The sequence below is a fragment of the Oreochromis niloticus genome, linkage group LG12 (genome assembly GCF_001858045.2).
Source record: "Oreochromis niloticus isolate F11D_XX linkage group LG12, O_niloticus_UMD_NMBU, whole genome shotgun sequence".
Classification (NCBI taxonomy): Eukaryota; Metazoa; Chordata; class Actinopteri; order Cichliformes; family Cichlidae; genus Oreochromis; species Oreochromis niloticus.
In genome coordinates this window covers 20,700,678-20,714,296 of record NC_031977.2, presented here as the reverse complement: position 1 = coordinate 20,714,296, position 13,619 = coordinate 20,700,678, and the positions used below count along the sequence as shown (strand labels likewise).

General features: G+C 37.4%; 1 protein-coding gene across 2 annotated transcripts; it reads right to left on the bottom strand.

Moving 5' to 3' along the window:
- Positions 1–1,652: 1,652 nt before the first annotated feature.
- LOC100691902 (LMBR1 domain-containing protein 2-B) lies at positions 1,653–10,641 on the bottom strand. Of its 2 annotated transcripts, none has more exons than XM_003446111.4 (18): positions 10,567–10,641; positions 9,670–9,897; positions 9,431–9,540; positions 8,069–8,167; positions 7,271–7,438; positions 6,965–7,175; positions 6,800–6,874; positions 6,591–6,695; positions 6,274–6,454; positions 5,780–5,961; positions 5,356–5,489; positions 5,024–5,129; positions 4,835–4,932; positions 4,022–4,125; positions 3,821–3,867; positions 3,600–3,708; positions 2,363–2,456; positions 1,653–2,235 (listed from the first exon to the last, which is right to left on the bottom strand). In XM_003446111.4, the coding sequence occupies exons 2-18, from the start codon at positions 9,841–9,843 to the stop codon at positions 2,172–2,174; spliced, it is 2,061 nt and encodes a 686-aa protein (XP_003446159.1). In that variant the 5' UTR covers positions 9,844–9,897; positions 10,567–10,641; the 3' UTR covers positions 1,653–2,171. The 2 variants fall into 2 exon arrangements, with proteins under 2 accessions (XP_003446159.1, XP_005452108.1); XM_005452051.4 differs by having other exon boundaries at positions 10,507–10,640.
- Between the last annotated feature and the right edge of the window lie 2,978 nt (positions 10,642–13,619).

Here is a 13,619-nt window from a genome sequence, read left to right as displayed (position 1 = left end):
TTTTAGTGATGATGGGCAGGACTTATGTTTGCAGACAACATTGTGCTCTATTGTTAGAGCAGGTGGAAGAATGCCTGGAGAGGTGGAGGTATGCATTGCACTAGCAAAAGTCAGCCGCCCAAGCTGGACGTGGCAGAGCTGAAGATCCTCGAACTGGGAGTGACCAGGATGAGAAAAGAGTAGATGAGAAGAACAGATCAGGTTGAGTGGTGTGGAGAAAGAGTTAGAGAGGCAATCTGTTTGAAAGGGATAATGGATATATTGGACAAATTCTGTCATTAGGACATGCAGAGGGCTGCAAAAAATACATGTAAAAAAACGAAAACAAAAAACAAAACTCTGTACACTCATGGAATTACAGTATAAACCTCTCTCCATATATTTGCAAACAATTCTCTTGCAATAATTATCTATTTAAAAGAAAAAAAACAACAACCCTCAGGCCATGTGGTAAAATAAACATGGTGACATTTGAAAAAAGGGCTATAAAGGACATCTTGGGATGCTGCTTTATTTCAATTCAATCTTTATTAGCAGACTTCATGTCCATAAAAAACAAGACAGAAACACACACACACACACACACACACACATATATATCTATATATAGATAAATAAGTATATAAAACATTAGTAAAAATATAAAACATTTGTAAAAAATTTGTAAAAATATAAAACCATAATATACATAAAACACAATTACTTAAAATAAATCAATAAATACACAAACACTTTAACCAGTGCTTTCTCAGACTGGATGAGTAACGGGAACCACTCAGTGTCGGATCTGTAAGTGCTAAAATTATACTGTTACTTGAACCATCCAGTCGTTCTCTAAAATTGTACATTAACTTTCTTAAAAGTGCTTTAAAAGTCCAAACACCCACAGCTACAAACATCTGACTGGCACTACCACTTCTAGGTATCCTGCAAAGGATTCTCATCGCATCATTATATGCAACATGCAGCTTCTGCATGCTACATTGTTTGTAGGATGACCACAAGGGGGCAGTATATAGCGGTGTGCAATACGCTTTAAACAAAGCCACTTTAACTGGAAGTGAACAAAAGCTGAATTTGCGTGCAATAGTATTTGCCTGCACATAGAGCTTACATCGTTGTCTGTAAATGTCATCATCATCATTCATTTCCTCAGTAATAAAGTGACCGAGGTATTTCACCTTTTTATGAACTTCAAGAGTTTTTTGGGCCAGTTTAAACAAAGGGAAATTTAGCTGTTTATCCTGCTTGGTTCTACATATCAAAACAGCACTTTTAGCAGCATTGTACTCTATGTCATATTGCACACCATATTCAGTACAGACATTAAGAAGATCCTGCAACCCAGCACTGCTTGGACTAAAAACAACCAGGTCATCTGCATACATAAGATGATTTATCAGTGTTTTACCTAATATACACCCAGTGTTACAGGCTCTCAGCTGCATGGACAGATCATCAACATATAGATTAAATAAAATTGGAGACAAAATCCCACCCTGTCTGACACCATTGCTGACACCAAAGGGGGCAGAAATACTACTTCCCCATTTAACCTGCATGCTCTGATGAGCGTACCAGTAAGAGAGAATCCTCACGATGTATATGTCTTTATATATTTTAGGTCACTCAAAATCCAACAGCAGATAAAGTACACGCAAAAACATTATGTTTTAATTATACAATAACAGTCGAACAGTTCTAAATTGTATAAATAGATGCCTGGAGACTGCACCACATGAAAATGATGCTATTTAGCAGATACAGTTGAAAACAACTTTAAACATGTTTATGTTTTTGATATATTCTCTTTGACATTTTGCTTTAGGCACAAGAATTGAATTTCAAATTAAATAAATATAAAATCTATGCACATACTATGAGGTCTATTATCCACCAATTTTATTATACAACATAACAATATCAAGCACGCATTTACACACATGTGTTAAGAAGTCCTTCTAGTTACCGATCGCTATAAATACCACCTGTATTTATGCTGTTGATATAAAACCCTTTATTAAAGTTATATTTTACATCTTTACGTTTTTTTTCTTAAGAGTGAATTATCTGCATTCAGACTTCCCTTTGCAGAAAATGTTCCATTTGAATCATTTATTCTATTTACAGCACATATTAGCTTTTTGATTTCCCTCCAGGTCCTTCGTGCATCACACGTCGTCAAACACGCCCTTCACTGGAGGTGACAGAGTGAGGTAACTTCCTCCTGTGGATCTACAGCATTAAACACAGTAACACAGTGCGACAGAGAGGGACTGTTAGCATTCTTTTAAAACACAATATTATTCAGATTCATTTTAACACTAATCAACTATATTCTTGGTACTGAATGACATTATACCTTCTGTTGGGCGACTCGTCATCACTGGAGTCTTCCTGCAATAAGCCCGTCTGCTGCTCGTCGGCCTTTTCGTTTCTTCTGGTAAATGTTACAACTGTGAATACAGAGAAGAAAAGATGCACAACACTAGTAAGCAGATTGACTTTTTCTACAAGGGGTGGCTATAGCTCCAGAGATAGAGGTCACCTACTAATTGGAAGGTTAGTAAGTTCGACATATGCATTCACAGAAAAAACGTACCTGTAGATTGGGTGAATGACACAAGTTGTATAATGAGTGCTTAAGTAGAGTAGAAAAGCACGATATAAAAACCATTTTATTTACAATATAAATCATGATAATCCATCAAAAATCCATGTTTGGTGTAATTCAAAACAAAGGGGGAAAGGTGGTGACATGTTAAAAACTCTAAAAATGTTCTTCGTAATAATCATGTGCAGCAAAGAAATGACCGTTATCTACCATCTGCTAGATATTTATATATGTAGAAATATATATAGATGTAAAGCAGGCAGTTGTTCATGTGCAGCGTATTAGGTTCTCGCCACATAATTTTAATCAGATTGAGATCTTGAATTTGACTGTAATTTTACAAAACTTTGATTTCTTTTTTTTTTTTCAGCCATTCTGCTGTAGATTTGTTGCTGCAGCTTGGAATCATTATCCTATTGCATTACCAAGCTACAACCAAGCTTTAGCCGTCAGACAGATGGCCTCACATTTAACTCCAGAATACTTTTTGTACAGAGCAGTTTGTGGTCAACAGGTACCCAGGTCCTGAGGCCCACATCATTACACCTGCACCACCATGCTTGATAACTTGTATGAGGTGTTTTCTTGCGGTCTTTGGATAATAATTTGTAAACCAAAGCCATGCTGCCATGTTTTTAGAGAGAAGAGGCTTTCTTCTGGCAGCACTTCCAAACAAGCCATACTTGTTCAGTCTTTTGCATAGATTCCTGTATGATAAGTTCTTTTTACTTGTGTCATGTTCATAGAAACCTAAGAATAACTTCCTGTGGGAACACAGGGGTGGTGCTTCTTCCAAAGAAACCCAACCAGGCAAGCTGTAAAGCCTGTATGGATATGTATCTCATGTGGGTGGGGTGCCCTAGGTCTAAAATTATAGATTTTTAGTTTCTTGTATGAGCAGCAAGTTAGGTGGATAAATATCGATAAAAAAAAAAAGTGTGAAGAAAATATTAGATAGATGTAATGATATGAGAAAGAGCCTTACCACTTTTCTTGATCTTTGTTACAGGCTCCTTCTGGTTATCCTTTAACTCAGTGTAACCAGCTCTGTTCCGCCCAGTGGCCCGATCGACACCACACCGCTCCCTCCACGCCTGAAGCACAAAACAAAGTAGGTACACTATACACACAAACCAGTAGAACCGGGGAGCCAATAGGCTGGATAGATTTTCTTGTCTTGAGCGACTAAAGAAAGAAAATATCTACCCATCTTCGATTCTCTCCATCTTCAGCTCTTTGTCTTTTCCTTCTTTCTACAGAAGAACAAATTATAAAACATACAGTTTAAAAAAAACCTTTTTCATAGGTTACAAATTTGTACAAATTTGGATATGTTTAGCTGCTAAAACTGCTCTGATGCACAGAAACTTCAGAAACAGTAAGTGATTGAACTTGTGATCAAATTACCTCTTTTGATGAGTTCCCTGCCTTCATCCACCAGGTCAGAGGTCAAATCATCATCAGTGATGTACTGATGGAAGCCCAAGAGGTTCAAACAGCGAGACCCCAGACTACAAAACAAAATGAATGACATACATACTGTAACACATAAGTTATTATACTCAAGACAAAAACATGATGGGTTTTTCAGAGCAGATTCCTTCGGCAAAATGGCCATTTTATTGCTCATAATTAACCTTCATCTCAAGCGTATCAGAGTAATACAAAGTATAAAACTAATTTCTACGGTCCACTTAGTGATAAACAGGTGGGTAGTGTATAGCTGGGATGATTTTAACCACACTGGATTAAATTGGTAAGTAGTATAAAATAAAGGGCGTAATAATGTGTTTGGAAATGTGTTTGCACTACAGATTCTGGACAAAAGCAGAATTCAGTAGAAAAGCTAAAGTCCTATCAACTCTACTTCAAACACTGAGTCCAACAAAAAATGAAAACGCTATTTTTAAGCATAATTTAAATAAAGAGTGTTTTACACTCATACAATATTTCACATTATGACTCACAAAACCATCAACACTTCAAGGATTATAGACAAGACAGATTTTTACTCTATTATGAGATAAACTGTAACAATGTTACTTACCCTAATAATAGTATTAAAACTTGTTATTTATAGCTCTCTTTAAATATATACACTTCTTAGTTCTCATGTTTATACCTGTACTTATACATCTTAAATCAGCCATTGGAGTATTTTCAGGTGGGAAAAATACACAAGAATGTGCAAAAGTTGTTAGAGATTGCTGGTTACTTTACTTGCAATATGTAGCAAAGCACAGCAGCAACACCAGCATGGGATAATAGATGTAGAACCCATCTGATATAAAAGACAGCAGCTGCATAGAGCCCATGATCTGATAAAAAAAATAAAGAAAAGAAAAACACACATTTAATTTACAGGTACAAATGTCTCTGTGTGTTGATACGTGAATTTGTGGAACCCACAGAGGTGTAAGATGTCTGTACTCTGTCCTTGTGTGAGATGGCAGAGTCCATGTGAATCATTCCCAGAAAGTTGAGGCATAAAGGTGGAGTGAGACGACAAAATAACCTGAGTCATACAGGGAAAAAGAGAGAGAGAGAGAGAGAGAGAGAATATTAAAATTAGGACAACACACATTAAGCATATCAGACTAAATTGTGCTTCGTGTTTGGAAAGTCTGACCTGTAACCTATCCTTCCACTGGTATGAAACCAAAAAGCAAAGATGTGTTTGACTAACTAACTTTCCATTTCAACTCACTTCATCTCTTATAGTGTAAATATGCTGCACATACATGCCACTGAACAGCAGGCTGTAAGCATCAGTCTGGTGATGTGGCACCAGGTAATAGTAGTTGAAAAATCGTATCCTGAAAACTGTGGAGTAGACGCACACGCACATGAACAGGATAACGACAAAGCACACCATCTGTTGGAGAGAAAAAGGAAACACGTTTGAAGGTTAGACTCGAACCGAAGAGAACAGAATAACCAACGTGTTTATGCTCACAGCAGATTTCTGTTGGTTTTAAATAAAATAATAATGTGGGAGTCCAAGTGTTTGAAAGGCAAACTTTTGTTTCTTTCACCAATTTTTTGGCAAAAAGGAAAAAAAAAAAACTTTAAATAAATTAAAATACTGTGTTACTCCTTGTAGTTACTCCTTGTAGTAACGTCATTTTAACGAGATTAACGCTAACAGCACTAATACATACTCACCTCAATGCAATGATAGTTGTACCATTTTTCAGCCAACTGAATAAAGACCGCAAACAGAGAAAGGACGGGGTGTGTGCTGAAGAAGGTGCACTCAGACCAGATTACTGCAGCGGACAGTAAGCACAGGAGGACGGCCAGCAGCCTGCAGAGGCCCTGTCTGAGCACACACTCCCAAAACCACTCTGAACACACACACACAAACACAAACAAATATGTGTGTAAGTGCAAACTCACATTTATGTTATACAAAAAAAAGGCACATGACTGCCACGAAGAATTTATTATTAGACCGAGTGTCCCTAAAAGTTGCATTTTGCTTGCCAGACGACAAAAAGTTCAAAAAAGAGAAATTATCGTGTTGCTAACTGAAAACAAACCACAACTTTCTATTATGGCAGATATTCAAGAACATTTTTTAAGGATGTATTAGATATATCATCAATGCCATAATAAGTTTTACTTTTAATACTCCATCTGGGAATCTAAGAACTCACCTACAGTTGGAGTGTAGATGAACCTACGGATCCAGCCACGGTGTGCTAAAGGAAAGCTGTGGGTGAAGTGTCGGAGCGAGCTGTTCCGGCTTTTTGCTACATCTTCCAGATGAAAGGCCTGCTCTAACAGGATAAACCACTGAACCTGAGTCTGATTGTGTCTCTGCACTGCGCTGACCACCTGAAAACACACACGCAAATACAAAACATACAGGAAAGATGGGCAAACACTTTTTACAGGCATTTTAATGTGTAATCATATTTTTTTGCTTTATTTTTTTTAAATTCACAGTGCACTTTTAAAAATAATTAATTACTTTTTCATGAAGTTTAACTAGGACTCTTTTGGTGGGCGGGGCATTCTGGTCCACGCGAGAGATTTCCACATTTATTCCCATCTCTTCTTGGTACTTTGTGGGACACTGAAGTGAAATGACACTCGAATGAGCCCAGTGTACAAGCTGAAAATGCAACAATGTACGCATGAGGAAAAAAACTGTTTGTGGAATTTGGTTTGATTTCTTACCTTTGTCAAAATTATGTCCACATACTTTCTTAGAAAGTGGTTTTGCCTGACAGAGGCATGGATGCCTGCAACCTCCTGATAAAAACAAAAAGCAGATTATTTTTGTAAAGAAAAAAATTATTATGCTGCAGTTTATTCTTTATTCTGTTATAAGTAAACCCTTGCCTCCATGACATCTGCAAGTTTCTCATCTGCCTCTGCTTTCTCATTAGCCATCTTTGCTACCTTGAAGTAGCTCTTGGATAGCATGTAATCGTGGGAAGATGACAGCCAATAAGACCGTGGGATTTCCACCAAGCCATAACCTAGCAACAGGACCAGGAGGAAGAGTCCCCAGGTGTTGGCAGCTGTAATCCCTATGGTCTGGAGGTCCGCCCTACATGATTTAAAAGAAAGAAAATAGATTATGCTGATTATGCTAACCAGAAAGCACACATGAAACATAGTGCATACAGTTCCAACTCAACTTACCAGGTCAGTTTCCACTTTAGCTGAACAGCCACATAGATGAGCAGAGCGATGAAGATGAGAAGGTATGTGCCATAATAAAGTGCATTTTCAATTAAAGCTGTTTTGATCTTTCCAACCACTGAGAAAGCTCCTGAGCGTGCATAAGACTGCATAAAGGGCAACAGCAGCCTGCACGCTCACACAGAGAACAGAGAGAAAGAAAGAGAGAGAGAAAAGGAAAGTCAAAACATTTTTTAACTTAAGGTAGAATGAATTAGCGTGTAAAAAAAAAAAAAAATGAACAAATTATAGCCCAACTGAGATAGGAATTTTTTCACCGATTATTGCTGATTTAAAAATTTAAAATATCAGCTAATATATTTTGGAGACGCATTAAAGATAAACACACTTCCTTAACATTTTTAATATTGAGTTTACGGACTCTATATAAGGTAATATGATAACGTGTTTTTTCAAAACAATCTGGTTTTAATGTCACAACAACTTGTGGACAACTCATTTGCACTCTGCCTAAGCCTGATCAGACCCCATAACCCTTTTTTCCTAAGTGAACATCGGCAGGTCTGTTTTCACATCGCAAAACTATGGCATCACAACAATGTGACTGGTCACATGCAATGATGAATCCAGACCAACATTAATTATGATGATCCAGAACCAACGCCAGCACAGGGATATCCGATACACTTATTGCCAACAGGGAGGATAGAGAGTGCCCTCTGGTGGAACACTTAGACATCCTGACTCCTAACATGGGACGCTTTATTTATCATATGTTTATGAGTAAGAGGATCTTACCATGTAAGAAACTGAGAAGTCCAGTATACAACTCTCCAAAACACTCTGAGGGTTTCATTTGGAATATAAGTCCAAGGCTCCTCACACTTGCCTGGTGGACTAAAGTGCACACAGAAGATTAAAGAATTAGAGAAAAAAGCACACTGGAAGCCAGGTATAAAATGCTAAATGCTCACAAGCCACATGATACATCATCACAACTTTAACACAACCACACCTTGAATCCATAAAATATACACTGTATGGATTTTGTTGCCATTTCAAAATCACTCATTGCCCCTAAAAGGTTCAGTGCCCCCAAATTTCATGACAGACTTCTAATAAAGAATAGCTCCAATAAAATAAAACAATGTACGAACTAAATGCGGTAACATTTTTGTAAAGAAGTATTACTCCTGAATTCTAAAACTGTATTTCTCAAAGCTGTGAGAGCCACGAATGGAATTTAATTCACCTCCATCGTATCAGGGTGACGGTGAAATCTGAGAGATGACACTGATCAGCCACTGTATTAGATACACTTGCTTGTTCACGCAAATATCTGATAGGAAGGCAAGAGTAAGTTGAATAACTACTCATTTGTGAATTTGGCATAAACAACATGAAAGCACATGTTGTTTATGCCAACAGGTATCAACACTTCAGGATGCTGCTGGCTGTGGTGTAATGCTGTGAAGATATTTTCTTGGCAGACTTTCGTCCCCTTAATATCAACTGAGCATTGTTTAAACACGAGAGCCTACTGGAGTATCACAAAAGGTCTCCACAGTCACCAGATCTCAATTCCATTGACCACCTTCGGAATGTGGTGGAATGAGAAATCATAATCATGCAAGTGCAGCTGCCTGCAGGAATTATGTGATGCTATCATGTCAGTGGTGATATGAGCGACTTGTTGAATCTATGCCCCAAAGAATTAAAGGAGTCCATTGCTAACTAGGTGTAACTAATAAAGTGGCCGGTGAGTGTATGTAACAAAAAAAAATGATGAGTACTGATATCATCTAGGGGAATTACAAATAAGAAAAAAACATTGATTCTTAACAGTTTTAGAACACCAAACAAAACAGCAGAGCAACTTGAACTGAGTGAATAAAGTCTGTTCAGTTGTAAGGCTTTACTTGGGCTTAAAGCAATCAAATACATGGAGAAGTCATGTGAAAGATGAGCAAATGAGATTATGAGATCCCCGTGGAATGCTGGCTCCTTTGCTAAACAAACACGGACAAAGTGGATATGTGCAGATCAGCAGATTGTCTGCTGTGTTGTGTATAATGCTGCATGGCGGTGGAGCAAATCTGGAAGAATACTGAGTTAGTAAACTATGGCCCTATTTTTGATAAATCAAAACAACATCTTTACCTCATAGATGGAAAAGGAGAGAAGTTGGCCTCGCTCCTACTACTGGGGTTCGTTGGAGTTGCAGGAGTAGTGTTGTTTGTAATGTTAGAATTGCACTGATTGTAGACAGTCTGGCAGAAGAGTAGAGTTTGCACAGTTAGGCAAACACATGTAAAAGTACAGTGAAAATAGTGAAAAAGCACATAAAAATCTGACTCTAAAAATAAAGTTACACTAATAAAGAAATTAATGTCTAGTACCATGCTGACATCAAGTGGTAGGATGAAGACGATGAGGAAGCAGAGGTACCAGGACAGCAGCGTTCCAAACAGGACCAGCCTCTGCTGCTTCCACAGATCTCCATAACGCTGGAGGAGGTAGAGGGCCAAGAAAAAAACGACCACCACCACAACAGCCAGCGCAGCACCACTCATGATTACTTATAACAAGACAGGCATCAAGAGCTCATGACGGCAGACTGAAAGTACCTGGAAACAAAGAGAAAGAGATGAGTGGTGAAAGCAGATTATCAGCTCTTATCTGCTGGACAACAGAGAGAAACAGCTTGACCAGTTGAGATGTGGGGAAACAGAAGTGACTAACATGCAGTAACATAACACACTGCCATGGATTAATTAAAAGAAAGCTTTATTTACTTATGAGAGGAAAAGAAATTAACGAAAACCAGCAGGACCTTGAATTAATCCACAAATCTGAAACTCTAGTGTGCCCAAAGATACTCTTTGACATTTCACAAACACTCACAGAGAGTTAGGCTGCTCTGATAACCTTCAGAGCGAACAACTGGCTTTTAGAAAGTTTTTAAGTGGGATATTTTTCACATAAAAAAAGCTCTAAATCGTGTTTTCCAGATATTCTGGAGTGATAACTACTGTTTCCAAGACGGTCATTTAGCTATTATGGTTATGTTTTCTTTTTTAAAATCCACAAGCGATGATTTTCGATGCATTTCCGCGCCGTGTTCTCCGCACTGTTAACTAGTCAATGCTGTGTTTCACTTCATGAACAAAGCAGGCCCACTTTTTATATACATTTTACATACATATTTTATTTATTAGAGCCACAGAAACTCTTACCTGTGGAGGGTTTATTGTCACTCTGAAGTTCAAAAAGCACAAAAAACTTTCTTAACTTACAGTCACATCATATTTCCTGGACGGGAACCCCGACTGATGTATACAACCTTTGAAACTACGTTGCGTAACTTACGTGCGGTACGCTAGCTTTGCTGGAGCAGCAGGTGGTTCTGGGTATTGTAGGCACTAGTGACTGCTGAGAATTTCATCGACAACATTGTTGGCTCCGTAACGCCAAGTATATCATATTTGATACATGAGCTGTTGTTGTTGTTGTTGTTGTTTTTAACTCATATATGCCAATTAATACTTATTTACTTATTTGATCAGAAGGCATAATAAACACTCCAGTTTAAAAAAAATATGGTAATTATTTCATGGTTCAGGCTTTATAGAGTAGACACACGTAACTCTGCATTTTATTAGCATTATTGCATCACTGGGATCCATACATACACATACAGTGTAGACAGGTAGACAGATATGCTCATACAAATAATTGTGAGTTCAAAGCCTGAGAAACATACACAAATATAAACTTTTAAACTGTTCTAGTAAATTAAAAAAGGAGAAGTAGCTTCATTATTTTGTAGTCATTCCATTTGTACCCAGTTTTTTCCGAACTAAGTTCGAAGGACAAGTACATACTTTGCTAGAATGTGTTGTGAGCTGACAGTACTATCTTTAAATATAAGTAAAAAGCAGAGATAACAGAAAAACTTTGCATTAGTGTCTTATAAGGAAACCTCACTCACCCCACTTTTTAGTGCAAGATATAGGATGAGGAAAGAATCAGCAGCACAGAGTCAAGAGGCTGGAACGTGGACAGAGAAGCAAGCATATGAATAATGTCGACCTTATTCAGCACAAAAAGACGTGTGGATTGCATAGCATTGACAAGAGAAACATCATGGTGTTCTGTATAAGACAGAAACAGTTTTTATCTCCAGAGACATGGATATTTTGTATAACACAAAGCTACACAAGGACAGGCTGAAATATAACAAATGAAACAGAAAAAAACAATGCTACGTCTTATTATTATACTCCTGATTCTGAATTTAACAGAGTGATAAAATTTATGAAAAATAAAATTCATATGAACTTCAAAATCTATTACAGGTTCATATACAGAGTCAGCCTGGCTGATTTAACTTTTTTTTAAAACTTTTTTTTTCTTCGATTCAATGGCAAAGTGCTGGACCTGAAAGGAAAAAGTAATTTATAATGATATAGCACTGACTAATGAGCAATATTTTAAAACAGGACAGCTTATCTTCTTCTTTTTTTTAACATCAGTACAGTTTATTGCAGAAAGACAAAATTGTGCATCAACTTCTTTTTTTTTTCTCCATATTTTTTAATTCTGCCAACATACATGTTTTTTCAGATATGGATTCTGATATTCTGATATGATATAAATTAATTTCTGTCTGTCCTTGCAAACTACCTTTTAAATCCGTTAGTTAAAGTTCTATTGGTTTGTATGCACTTCTAATTGCAAAACAGGCAAAAAATGCATAAATCTAAATTCTTTAGTCTAGAAAAAAAAATCAAATCACATTTTCAGTCATGTTTTCTTCTGATCGTGTGCTCCTCTTCTCCTCCACCCTGCTCCCTGAAACATTTGTACTTATATCCAGATAGAGTGCTGACTGAAAGCAACACAGAATGTTTTCAGTGCGTTTCAGTTGTGGAGGTACAACCATACATAAGGGTCGTCAGCATACATGGGTCCAAGTATGTTCATGCACACAGCTCGGTGCTCCAGCAACAAGTCCATGTGGCCCAGCAGATCCAGACACAGATGTTCAGCGAGATTCACTAAAACGCCCCAGCCTTCAATGGCTCTGGTCACACCCAGCGCATCCAACCAAACCGACCCAAAAATATCCAGAGAGGCTGTCCAGTCCTCTAGAAGACTGTCTGTTAGCTCCATTTTCCTGCGTCTCGTTTCTGCAGTGCAAAGCTTATTGGCCTGATTCAAACTGTTACAGCACAGATAAAACCCAATGGCAGGTGCTTAATGAGGCCATCTGTCACACACACCCACCCTCCCACTCCTAAAAGGATTAAAAGAATTAGGTGCATGACCATTCAGGGCCTTATGAGTTAAGTATGGTCATTGATAAACCTGTTTGAATGAGACTCAATCCTTCAGTCACTGTAGAATATATGTATGTCCTAATCTCATTGATCAGATACACTTTTCAAATCTGAGGCAGAGATTATCCTGATTATTATTATTATAGCATCGCCATCTAACTGGAGGCTAAAGTTATGTATGTTTATAGTCATTAAAATTGTTATTAATGTGTAATAAGATAATGTGTTCAGCAGGTTATTAAAATGAGCAGCTCGTATACTCACAGCAAATCCTTTCTTAACCTTATGAAGGGACATTTGCTGATTATAAAGACTAACAACGTTTTACGTCACACATTTTGGACCTGTCGGCATTCATCAGTACTGTTTTTGTTATTTTACTGTTTTTGTTTAGTTTTTACTTTAATACCAAGCAAACAAAAACACAAACAAAACCAATGTTTTATGTATACTAGATAAGGAAAAAAATTGCTCAGGACCAATATGTCTTTAACCACTAGATTTAAAGATGCAAAAGAAATTGTTCCTTGGGTGAACTTTAACAGGGTGGATTGAGTTAGTGCAGTTGTTTCACCACTAGATGGAGGTAGTGAATTTGTTTCTGAAGGTTCAGCTTTGCAAAAAGAGAGAAACAGGATCAAGCAGGTACACATTTTAACAATAAATAAATAAATAAGTGAAAATAATATACAAACATCATTTATTTTGACATCAGTTGAATTTCAGAGAATATAACTAATAAAACAAATCACTGTATGTGTGGTGATACAGTTTCATATTTGAATGCCAGGAAGCTGCTGCTCACACGGTCACAATCGTGATTACTTTGGGGACGGTTTCTCTGGTGATCATGATTATTTTACACAAAATTTCAGTGCAATCTAAATACATACCATTCAACAGAAACATGGAACATGACTGCAGTGAGGCTCAAAGACAGTTCAAACCCCCTGAATGAAGATGTAATGAGGTGAGGTACTGATTATCTCTTCTTCATGCTATTATCT